The 13492-nt window shown below is 27.3% G+C and overlaps 1 protein-coding gene across 1 annotated transcript in view; it reads right to left on the bottom strand.

The window, feature by feature from the left end:
- The window catches only part of LOC101238664 (usherin), a 43814-nt gene that overhangs the window by 17611 nt on the left and 12711 nt on the right, over positions 1–13492 (bottom strand). The window contains exons 7-17 of the mRNA XM_065806554.1: positions 13107–13215; positions 12672–12998; positions 12144–12597; positions 7957–8122; positions 7782–7822; positions 5959–6129; positions 5625–5880; positions 2889–3052; positions 2129–2809; positions 1885–2046; positions 16–1743 (exon numbers count right to left, since the gene is read on the bottom strand). Of these exons, the coding sequence (XP_065662626.1) occupies positions 16–1743; positions 1885–2046; positions 2129–2809; positions 2889–3052; positions 5625–5880; positions 5959–6129; positions 7782–7822; positions 7957–8122; positions 12144–12597; positions 12672–12998; positions 13107–13215 (4259 nt within the window). The remainder of the gene's footprint in view (positions 1–15; positions 1744–1884; positions 2047–2128; positions 2810–2888; positions 3053–5624; positions 5881–5958; positions 6130–7781; positions 7823–7956; positions 8123–12143; positions 12598–12671; positions 12999–13106; positions 13216–13492) is intronic.

Raw genomic sequence — 13492 nt, forward strand, 5'->3', positions numbered from 1 at the left:
GTTTTATTTTAATACCTCCTTCAGCTGTATAAATTGAACTCCACATGCTAATCGCAAAACCTTCTTCCACTTCTCTAAAACTTTTTACTCGTACCAAATACTCTGTGAACTCTTGTAAATTATTAGCAATAGCATGATGCAATTTTCCTTTATAAACTTCACTTAATAATGAGTTTTTACATACAAAAACATCATTTGGTGTTTGAGGACAGCCATCAAACTCAATGTTATAGAAATCTTTAACAGAACTAATGTAATCAATTGTTGTAATGCTTAAAATATCAATGCAACCACTAAAAGGTTCTATAATATCATCAGAAAATAACAATGTACGAGCATAACTGCTTGCAGGAATTCCGCCTAGATATAAATCAGAGGTTATTAGAAAATCTGAAGGCAATGTAGCAACTTGACTTTGATTATTATCAATCCTCATACTAAGTTGATTATATAAAATTTCAATGTCTACTAAATGCCACTGTCCATCGCAAATAGATGTAGAGCTTAAAGTGTATAATCCAGAATCAGAGGGTGTTTTAAAACTCAAGTATAATGTAGCATTTTGAAAATAAATAAAAAATTTTACATCTTGTCCATAAGAAAAAAAAACCAAAGCTGTTTCCTTGACAGTTCTCAATTTAAGTTGAAATTTAAACCTAGAAAATGCTTTTAAAATTAACGACTTGAGTACCAAATAACCACCATCCTTAAAATATAAGCCAGAAGTAAAAGAAACAGGGCAAAAAACAGATAAAGGTGAAACATTACTCTTTGAAATAGATGAGTTAAACTTTATGGGAATTCCATTATATTGGAAATCTTTTAAACAACCAATGAAAGGCATTCTTCTTAAGACTGCAGTCCCATTGTCTGCACGAATTAATTTAAAATCCTCAGGTAATGAACCAATGTAAACATCTTCAATTTGACCAATTATATTTTTTAAACCTCCTCCTGTACCTGAACCAAAATAAATGTTGTCTACTAAAATTTTTCCGTCACGTGAAAAGCGCTCTACAAGAACATTATGCCACATATTATCATTAAATGTCTGATTAGTGGAAATCGTAAATGCTGTTGCACCACTTTCTGTATCAAATATAAACCATGGTCGACCTTCACGAAGCTCAATTGATATCATATCTTCTTGTCCTTTGGATGCAGCAAAAAAAATTAAACCATTTAAATAATTTGTTTTAAAAAAAAATTGAATTACAGTTGTTGAATCATCTGCTATAAATGATGGCTCCAGTTTATAATATCCAAAACCAGGAAATCGAATTCCCTGTTCAACATTTGGAGGAGGGTAACTGAAACTCGGAAGCAACAGTTCCACAACAAAATTAAATTCTAAAGGACCATTTGGCATAGAAGGATTACTCCAGGCTAATTCTATGCTGGTATTGTTACTCCCCAAAGAATTCGGTGAACTTTGCCCTTGAGGTGCTGATGATTTTGTCATGACAGATACTAAAGTACTGTAATTTGTGCAACCAACTGTATTGCAAGCTATAACTGAATACTTATACAATGTGTAAATCAGTAAACCAATATCTATCCATTCTTTATTTTTAGTTATATTTTTTACTAATATAGGTGTTTCCATATTTGGTAATGAGTAACGATATAGTTCAAATTTAATAATAATTCCATTAGGTGATGATGGCTCATTCCATATTACTTTTACAGCAGTACTATTTATTGCTTCGGCAAATGGATAAATTGCATATTCTCCTGCAGGAACTAGGAGAAGCATGAAAAATTAACATAACTATAATAATACAACAAAGATGAAGAAGAATAATAAATGAATAAATAAATAAATAAGAAGTCAAACATTATAGTTGTAATAATATATACTGCAATACTATAATCTTGCAATACCTCCTTCAGAAGTTCTTATTTTGCTCCAATTGCTTGAAACACTATTTAATATTGAAGTATAAGATACCACACGAAACTCATAATATAAAAATGGCTTTAAATTTTCAACTTTAAAGGTTAGATTACTAATACTCAAATTTGATGCAATCAAATTTCCATCACCTAAAAATTATCTTAAGGTTAGTTTAAAATCTTATTTCAAAAAATCATTTAGATAAAAAACAATCTGCAAAAAGGTACTTACCTAAAAATGGTTCTGTTCTTAGAAAGATTTCATAAAACTGTATTTGACCATTGGGTTTTTCAGGAGCATCCCAAAATATAATTACAGATGTTCCTCCTGGCAATGGAAGCAAATGTGGGGCTGGCTGGCTATCAGGAGCAGTAAAAAGAGTTATAATAGATATTGGCACACTTGAAGAACAACCTTTATCAGTACATGCCTTTAATGTGAAGTTATAAGTTGTATATGGTGATAGACCAGTCACTAGCTTAAAAAATCCAAAACCAATGTATTGTGTAATTGTATTTGAAAAATTTGAGGTTGATTCTAAAATATATTCTAGTATAACTCCATTAGGAAAATCTGGTTCCTGCCATGTAGTAATAAGAGAATGACCTTTAATATCAGATACTTGTACAGGATGTACTCCTACAGGTATATCACTAGATGTACGAAAGACACCATTATCACTAACACTTGAGCCACCTGCTGTGTATGAAATAACATTGTATGAGTAATAGGTATATGGTTTAAGATTATTGTCATTATAATTATTATCCAATCCTACAAATATCTTTGTTCTGTCTCTGTAAAGTTCATACTTAGTAAGTATCCCATTTGAATTATCTGGTGGAAACCAACCAATGTTTATCAATCGTGATGTTTGGAATAATACAAATGGGGCACCTTGTTGACTAGGAGCTAAATAAATAACATAATTCTGATAATATATGCATCATAAAAAATGTTATTAAAGTCATTAAAAAATCATATCACAAACCTCCACTGCACCCAAATGGATTTCGATCTTCTAGTGTGGTGGTTCCAAGTTTGCATACATCACATTTCATACCTACCACATTTGCCTTACATTGTGTACAGTTTCCATAATCATCACAAAGTTGAAATAAGCTACCTGCATTATTACATTTACAAGGTGAGCATCTAAAAAAAGTTAAAAAAAAATATCTTGTAGCAATTTAATTCAAAGAGGTAAATATCTAATTAATAAATGAAATTAAGATATTGTATGAAGAAGAAAACATGACTGGTTTAAAAAGAAAAAAGTATTAATCTACTATTATTTTATTAAAAATTGCTTGTATAGTTGATAAACATTTATGAGGATGACAATTAATAACCCTAAGGATAATAACTATCCTTAGTAATAACAGATCCTCTATCAAGAAGATAAGTCACTGTTATTCTTTATTCAAATAATAATTGATTTTTATTCTCTATGAGGAGATAACATCATTGAGGATAGTGCAAATATACAAGTATAATACTGGTAGGGGGCGTGATCTGTACTACAGATAGTTTTACAGGAGAATTTTTTTTTATTTGAACAGATTTTTGGCTCACTTTGGCAGGGAAAGAGTTTTATTCATGTAATGTCAACAATAGATATTTAGGTGTTAAAGTTATTAATTTATATATTATTATATTCAAGTGTTAGTTACGCAGATTTTCACTATCCCCGATGATATTGTTGTCTTCTAGAATGATGATAATTGATTGGAATGCATTAGGAGGATGTTAAATAATTATTGTGCTTTATGAGTATAAAAATTGATATTCATCTTAAATCAAAATAATTTTAGCTCTCAATAAGCATGAAAGTCCATTTTTTATGAAAATGAAAATTCATTATCATTACATATAAATAAACAAATTAATATTTTAATTAAAAGAATTATATATTTTACACTAACTTAAACATGGTTAACTTTTATTACATTCTTCTATTATCATTTCTTAGCTCAACTTTGACATTTTCTATTTCACTTTTATTTGCATACAATTGAAATATGGTTTTAATTTAGTAAATTTTCATGAAAAAAATTTAATTCAACACAACTAAGGTGAATAATCTTTTTATTGGCAATAAAAAGATAATTTTAATAATAAGATTTCAAGCTCATTAATTCTTACTCAACTAACTCCACATATGAATGTTAGTGTAACGACCAGTGGTAAAGATGGTTTTTTATGCCAAATTTTAATAGGCATTATCACCATCGATTTTTTTTTGTTTTTTTGTTATTCACCTCCTCAAGGTCGAGAAGGCCACTACAGATGAGGAGGCCAACTCAATAGTGGTTATAACCCTCTCCCAACTCTATAACTCCGAAACACAAACCTTAAAGAACAAAGCTGCTGCGCGGAGAAACAAGTTGAGCGCGGTACTACCAGGGACGTGGTGGGGATCGAACTCAGAACCTCTCGCGTATGAAGCGAGCGCTTTACCAATACACCACTACCGCATATTACATATATACCGATTTAGCATCCTTGTTTTCGCACTTGCACCAGAGTGACACTTCTCATGAAATGAGAAATGGCATTATAAGAAGTGTCACTCTGGTGTGCTTATACCAGAATGACACTTCTTTTCCATTTCTCCAGTATACACGATTTTGAGCATCTTTTTCTTTAACTAAAATTCTTTTTTTTTTTTTCTTTTTTCATGCTGTTTTTTCAAGTTTTCCTTATTCTAATTGATGTTTATGGAAGTTTTAATATTTATTTTTTTTTTTTTCTATTCCTATTTGTTTTTTTTTTACTCCTATTTTACTTCTACTGGTTTTTTTTAACTACTAGTTTATAATTTTCACTTTCAACAAACTTTAAAATTCTATAAATCAATTTAAAACTTTTACAAATCAATTTAAAAAGTTTTTACCTCTACTTATTCTACCTTTTTCTATTAAAACTTTCTACATGCTCAATCTCTTTCTCTTAAAACTTTCTAAATGCTGATATTCAATCACCTGCATCTTTAGGTTCTACATGCCAAACCATCTTAATATTCTTTGACACACACAATCAGATACATTTACTATTCCTAAACTCTGTCTTAGCTCATTGCTTCTTTTTTTAATCTTTCAGAATCACAAAACATATCCATATGATCATCGTCTTCACTGTTCTTTCAAGGCAATGAACCTTCATTGTCCATGTTTCACTGCCATATATCATAACACTTAGAATGCATGTATTGTACAACTTTCTTTTAATCTTAGGAGATAATGTTCTTAAATTTGCCCAGGTAAACATTACTTTTGTTATTGATGCTTTTTCTGATCCAACAACAGATCTAATTGCATATCTAAGATAACAAAACTTACCAACACACATCTTTACATCACTGTTTATTTCAATTTCTTTATTGATTGCTCTGTAATTCCCAAAAGTATATTTCCCACATTCAAAACCAACAATAGTAAAAGTACCTAGTATACCACTACAATTTCTGTGAACCAATTTTTATAAGTCAGAGTATATTTCTCCTAGCCTTTGTCTAAAAACATGAGTCGTATACAGACAGCAGTACATGTGGCAGGTTGCACCAGACCATAATCAATAACGCCTTAATTTATTAGTACAATTGATCCAATATATGGGTCAATATATGGGTTACTAGCTTACTACTACTATAAAACTATTACTGTAATAAAACACTGGTAATAATAATAACAATAATAACAAAGATAATAAGGAAATTAAAACTTACTTTCCATTAGAAAAATTAAAATATCCTTTTGCACACTTGTCACATCTCATCCCATCAACTCCAATATTTGGTTTACATACACAACTTCCGTTGTTATTACATACATTTGATAATGAGCTCATTAGATTACAGTCACAGGGTAAACAACCAAAACCAGCAGAATTCCAATAAAATCCATCAATACATTTATTACATGTTGTATCTGTAACATTTGGAAGGCAATTGCATTGACCAACAGAGCTGCAGTTTAACTCACCTAAGACAAAATAAAGAATAACAAAAATTAAGAAAGTAAAGAAAATTAGGAAAGAAAAAATTATCTACAATAATGTACCTTTTGGTGTTACATCTCCACCCCAGGTTCCTCTTGAATCACAATTGCATTTAGCACAACCTTCTTCATTTAGATCAGTTAAACCAAACGTTCCAGCTTTGCATAAGTTACAAGTTCTGCCAGTAACATACTTTTTACAAAGACAAGAGCCATTATTTGGATAACATTCTCCTAATAAGAAAAAAATAGAGGTAAATGAAATACTTACCAGAAGTAGAAAAAGATCTCTATATTTTCTAGCTTAATTATACTGCAAATGGTGTTTGTTTACTAAATAAATTTAATTATTTAAAAATGTATGTTTCCTATTAAAATTTAATTATTAAAAAATGTCTGTTTGTCAACTAAATTTAATTATTTTTTAAAAGACTACAAAAATCAATTGACTGAAAAACTTTTTATTTTTATTTCTGTTTTATAATGTTTTTGTTATACTGTTTATATTGTTATATTGTTATATTGTTTACTTGTTTATTTTACTTGTTTTTATTTTCTATTCTTCTTTTATTTATACTTTCTTTTTTTACTTCTAAACTGAATTATTTAGGGATAGGCAGTAATTGTACATCGCTATACTTAATTATGGGTGCAGTAGAGTTTACATACATTGACTGAGCTATAGATATAGTGAAGCATACATACAATGACTGAGTTAGCCATAGATACAGTGAAGCATACATACATTGACTGAGTTAGCCATAGATACAGCAAAGTGTACATACATTGACTGAGTTAGCCATAGATACAACAAAGCGTACATACATTGACTGAGAATTTTTGTTTGGGAAGGCAGTCTATTAATTTAAAGAATAATAGTTTTCAAGTATTTAAATATATTTTAGTTTTATTTTTGTTGCTTTTTTTTGATGTTTTTTAAAATTTTGGACAAAAAGTATGATTATTATGGAAAAAATTAAAATATACCAAGCAAGCTTATTAAATTTAATTTTAGTGATTCTATGAGTACTTGTATAGTTTAAACAGGTTTCCTTTGTACCTTTTTTAATAAAATAAGACATTATCGTAGAGTTAAAGCAATTTTTTTAAAACTGGATGCCTTCCCAGGTGTTACGTCCTTTTTTGCAGATCAGGACTGAGTTTTTTCTATCATGATACAATCACTGAAAAGAAAACCATAAGAAGTTTACTAACTCCTCCTAACCTTGCTCATAATTAAATTGAGGGTTTTATATCAGAGTTTTCATTCTCCAAAGTAAGTTATAATATATATATATATATATATATATATATATATATATATATATATATATATATATATATATATATATATATATATATATATATATATATATATATATATATATATATATATATACAAATTACAAATTGTATAATTTGTATGGAATTTTTGAAACTGTAGTTAAAATGTTTTGTATTTGAAGCATTAGGTTAAAGTTCAGATGAAATATTTTAAAAAGTACTAAAAGTCTAATCTACTTTGATAATTATACAATTGACCTAAACACACATTAAAAAAAAAGCTCAACAAAATAACATCTGAACATAATTTATGCATCCAATTCTTAATTTCATGATTTATGAATAGTGTCATAGCAACCATGGAGTAAGTGTATTCATTGGGTGCTTGGAATTATCAAATGCTTCTATATGCAGTAGACTACACAAAATTATTATGTTACCACATCTATAGTATGCTTCTGCTTTGTATTCCTCATACTTCAAATATTAGTTTTAAAAACAGGAAACAATGTGAAAAAGCATTTGAAACAACGTTATTCAAAAATGTAAACTGAAGAATTTTAAAATGCATTCTAGTACAATGTTTGCCCTGTAGGATTCACCACCAGAATTTAATAAAAAAATATTAGCTGTTTGAAAAAAGCTTAGAAAAATGTACATAATACAATAATTATTTTAAAAAATAGCAAACCTCAAAACAGCTTGCGTGTAACATTAAATTAATATTAACATTATTAATATAGTCAAAAAAACTAGTATAAAAAACAATAAACATACCTTTGTTTAAACACAGTTCCTTGAATAACACAATTGCACGGACTACAGCCTTCAAAATTAGTTTTGCTTAAATTAAAAAAACCAGGAAGACATGTATTACACTCTGTGCCAGTAACATACTGTTTACAAAAACATTGACCAGTATCTTTGTTACATTGAGTGCCATCTAAATATTTGTAGAATATATTTTAAAGTAAATCAAAAATTTTGAAATGAATTAACAGGATTTAGTACGTTATTGTTCATGCTGAACTTGATAACAATGAAAATCAATGCAAATAAATAAAACTAATGAATGCCATTGTTTATCTATATTTCACCTATTTCTGCTATGCACATAACTATTACTAATAATATATAATAATTATTATTTTTGTCTTGATTATAATTTAGTCAATGTCATTACTTTGTTATTAGTTACTGAGTTAGTTACAATTCTGTAATATTTCTAAACTTTTCTTTTTCTAAACTGTGTGCCTTGTGATATCGTCCTTTTGATGAATGTTTATTATCAATGAATGATTTTTCTGTTTTCTGTATAATAGACCTTTTTCTAAAATACGCATGCTGTTTGAGAAAGACCGCAAGCTACTTTTTGTAAAACGTTTTTATTTTTGTTTTAAACTTTTTTTAGTTTATATTTATTAAATTTTTTTTTAAGCTTTATTGGTTATATATTTTATTATTAGTTTTTCTTTTAATTTTTCAAAAACTTTTTAACTTTTTAAAAGCTTTTAAGATGTAACACCAAGTAACTGTTACCAAGTAACTGCTTTTGTTTGATCTTTTTTTATCAATTTAGCTTTTTAGTTTGATTTATAAGCATTTTTACTTGCTCTTTGTCTGACTTTTAAAAGATTTTTCTATTATTAAAGATGGAAACAATAATTAATGATAGTAAAAATAACAGTGAAAACATCAATATTGACAAAGGTTTGTATTTACCTTTAAGTTGCTACTATTTCATCTTGCATCTTTGCAGTTTTATCTTTATTTTGTTTTTTAGTGCATGAATTGTTTTAAAGTAAGCTGCATCTTAGTTTAATTTTGCCATAGAATTTACAGTTTAAATATCTTATTAAATTCAATACAAGTGTATTTAAACTTAAATTTGATATATTTTAAATTAGTTTAGTTGCATTTTATGTACATAAACCAAATAAAAATACAACTCACATATTGTGTATTTAAAAGCAGTAATTAAAAGTTTTTTTGTTATGAAAAATATTTGCACAAAAGAGTTTGCATAAATAGACTTTTTTAATAAGAATTTCCTTTCTAAAGAGTTGAATTTAAATATGAAACTAAAGATTTAACAAAAGTTAGTAAAAATATATTGTTGTCTACATATACTTAGTTGAAAAATGTTGATACCTTAAGCATTTTGTTTTATTGAGACAAGAATCACAATAAAATGAGACAAAGTAGGAAAAAAGAAACTTTGCTTATGAGTTATTTACATTAAATAACTTTTTTATTGGGAGAAATATGGTCACAAACAAAAAACTTCAATGAATTCATAACTTTTGCCTTTTTTTTGTTTTTAATGAATTCATAATTTAAGATTTAATAAATTTGTAATTTTTAAAAAATTTGTAATACTTTTTATATCATGAATATATTAAAACGAAAAGATAAAAGTTTTGAAATATTGTATAAAAAGGGATTTTCATTGTAAAACATATCAATAAAAAAACCTTTTCTTTTAGCTTTTTATGGTTGTTGCATAATTATATAATAATATTTTGTACAAAACTTTTCAATTGAAATATTATATAAATAAATATAATTTTAATATTACATAAATTAATATAATATAAATAAATATAAATTGTTTTTATGATTATTATTATCCTTATGTATGTAAAATATGACTCAACCTTTTAAGTTTGTATATTTTAATTGAAATTAAATACTCTCGCTTGCCTAATATGAGGGAGGGGGGTTTCAGTGTTGATGTAATAAATAGGGGGAGGGGGTCTTAATAAATGGGTTTGTGGGAATTTATTTCTTAAATTTAATTTCAATTAGATGTCAAATGAAAAAAATTTTAAATGACAAAAAAAAAGTAAGTTTAAATTCTATAAATATTTAAAAAAGTAAGTAATTTGTTATTAGGAGAGGGGGGGTTAAATTTTATAAATATTTTTACAGGTAGAATAAAAGTTAAATTTTTATCATAAGAGGTTTAAGTCTTCAATATTTAATTAAAAGTTTTTTTTAATTGTTGAGACGAAGCATTAAAGAAGATCAGACAGTATTTTTCTATGTTACTATTGCAATATTTATTATTTCCAAACTTTACATTAATACTGTGACATAATGTGTAGGGGAGAGTATGTAGCCTTGATTCTAAAATCCAGGGCTTTAAAGTAATAACAAACTCCTAAAGTAATAATAATTGAAGATCTAATATTGAATATAAAAACAAATATATTATATTAAAGTTTACTGGAAACATAAATATAGATTACTCTAAATTGATTTTATAATTTTGCTTTTCATATTTTTTTATTTTTTTGGGATTTTTCCCCTAGATTTTAAGATAAAGAGTGAATACTCTTACCAACTTACAATTATGTAATGTGTTCTTACAAATATCTTATGCTATGTACTTTTGTTGTGTGGTATCAATGTAACATTATTTTTGTAATGTTTTGTGATGATAGACAATGTGGCTTACCTTTCCATTGATGTCTATTGTTAAAAATGATTAATGGTAGTTTCGTTACTGAAACTTACTTTAATCATTCACTAAAAATAAAATAATAATAATAAAAGTATTTATCTTGATGAGTATTGTGAAAATAGTAAAATTGTTGCTGTCTATTTTCCCTCATTGTAAATTTTGATATCGGAATGATATTTAAAAACTAGAATTTTGTTATTTTTTCTTGTGAATGATATTTTACAATGTAAATGATATTTAATTGATTATTATTTATTAATTATTATAATTATTAATTGTAACATAATAAATGAAATTTTGTAACATTAAATTGATATTTGATATAGCATACATCAGGGCAAGAGTTAGGGCTGGCAGTGAGATTGCCTGCCTTGACCCAAATCCTGAATTGATTTATGTTCACTCCTCTTTTTTGGATTTGGCTGGTTATTATTGTTGTTATGTAACAAGAAATTTAAGCAAAATATCAAATAATAATAATATTAATACTAATAATGACAGCTAGTCATTATTGTTATTATTATTATTATCATTATTATTATTATTAATAGTAATAATAATGACTAGCCGTCCAGACACATAAAACGGGTCATGTTAAGTCTATTTATTTCTATATTCATTTTTTATATAGCTTCCTCATGTCAATAATTTTTAGTAAACAATAGAAAATAATTGGTTTGAAAATCTCAACAGTTGCGTGACATTTTTTCTGGTGTTTTTCAAAACTTAGAGTTTTTTAAATATAATGAGCCCTCCATTAATTTAGACCCCCATCCCTTTTCTTACATTTTCTTAATGTTTAATTGGCTGTTGCGAAAAAGTTTAATGTAATCAAAATTTAAATCAAGAGCTTTTCCCAATAAAATGCAAAAACAAACGTTTTCTCACATATAGTGAAAAAAAAAGCATTTTTACCTATTTATTATAAATTAACCAAATATAACAACTGTCAACTTTGTTTATCTATATCTTAAAAATATGTAAATAAGTTATATATATATAACAATTAATAAATAATGTAATGAAATATGTGAAAAATATATCTTTTTAACAAATTAACCAAAATTTAAAAATTAAAGAAAATATAACACTTGTTGTATTGTAATTGTTTGTATTTCTAAATCGTATAAATGTATCATATGATAAATCTAAAATAAAAATGTAAAGGAGTTACATTTTTACTTTTAACCTATCCAAGTCAAGAAGGTTAGCTGTGTTTTTGTTGATTTATTTATGTTATCAAAACCATTGAACAGGACTGTTGTTCCATGCATCAACTTAATGATAAACAAGCATATAGCTTGTACATTAACAAGTTGATGTACAAACTATATGCTAAACTTAATATACCTTGAAAATAAAACAGTAAATAAAAATTTTTTCTACAGTTGGTGAAAAAATTAAAATGCTTGTAAATACACATAAAACAAAAACTTTTTATATATCAATAATATTCAGCATAGAATTAATATAAACAAAAAACTCATATTTTACTTACCCATAGTTCCATTTATATTACAAGCACAAGGTTGACAATTTGGGCCAAAAAACCCTTGGGCGCATTGATCACATGCTCTTCCTTCAAACTTATCTTTACAAGTACACTGACCAGTTAGTGAATTGCATTCATCAGGCGCTAAAGATCCGAATGGGTTGCAGTTACAAGGATAACAGCCAAGTGGGTTTAAACTACTCAATCCATAATAACCTTTTTGACATTTTGAGCATGCGACACCTATCACATTTTGTTTACATACACACTGACCAGATGAAATGTGACAAGTTATTTGACCGCTAACAGTTCCAGCTGTATCACAATTACATTGTGTACAACCTTCCAAATTAGTGGCAGAAAGTTGAAAATAACCTGCTTCACATTCAGTACACTGGAGTCCAGTAGCATACTTTTTACAGTTACATTGACCAGCTTCAATACCTGGTGTACTATCATCCTAAAAAGTTATAAATTAAAATTTATAACATTTTTTTATTTCCAAAAATTAAAGTTGAAAATTAAAAAAAAAACCTGTTGGCAATTGTAATTTCCAAATACAACACCAGGCCCAACACAGTTGCATGGTTGACACACATCAGCTGAAGAAATATTTTTTCCTTTTGGTCTGTAGTACAATGGCTTACAGTTCTCGCAATATCTTCCCATAGTATTATGTTTACAGGAATTACAAACTCCTCCACCAGCAGAATATCTACTATCAAAATTTGCATCAAGTGAACGATAGTAAGAACAAGAGTCTGCGTGATTATTACACTGACATTTCTTACATGGATTTGCTTTGAAAATTGTACCTCTCAAAAAAGGCTTGTCATTATATAATGGTAAACATCGATCACACTATATAAAAAATACAACAAAATGAAAAACTTATACAACATAAAAATTTATTATATTTTCATTATATATGTGATATTGATGTAAGATCATTAAATAATTAAACAGAACCTGCTCTCCTTCAGTAAATGTTCTTGGATCACATGTACAGATATATTTTGGGTATGGCTTGGCATTGTCTAAGTATGTGCAATCAGAACCATGACCATGACAATCACATCTAAAATATAGAAATATTATATAGAAATATTATAACTTTTTATAATTACATTTTATGTTAGTCAAGTTATACTATTGGCTGGTGCATTTTTTCTATCCAGTCCAAACTATAGGTACACATACTATAGCCCAAACAAAACAGAAATTTCATTACCAAATTAAAGTTCAGAAGTAACCGGGTGCTAAAAATGAGACTTTTTGCAAACCCAGCCCCAGCAAAATTATAACATTTAGCTTGGGTTGATAGCCGAGGCTAGAAAAAAATTTATAATACTTTA

Source organism: Hydra vulgaris, chromosome 09 (assembly GCF_038396675.1).
Source record: "Hydra vulgaris chromosome 09, alternate assembly HydraT2T_AEP".
Taxonomy (NCBI): domain Eukaryota; kingdom Metazoa; phylum Cnidaria; class Hydrozoa; order Anthoathecata; family Hydridae; genus Hydra; species Hydra vulgaris.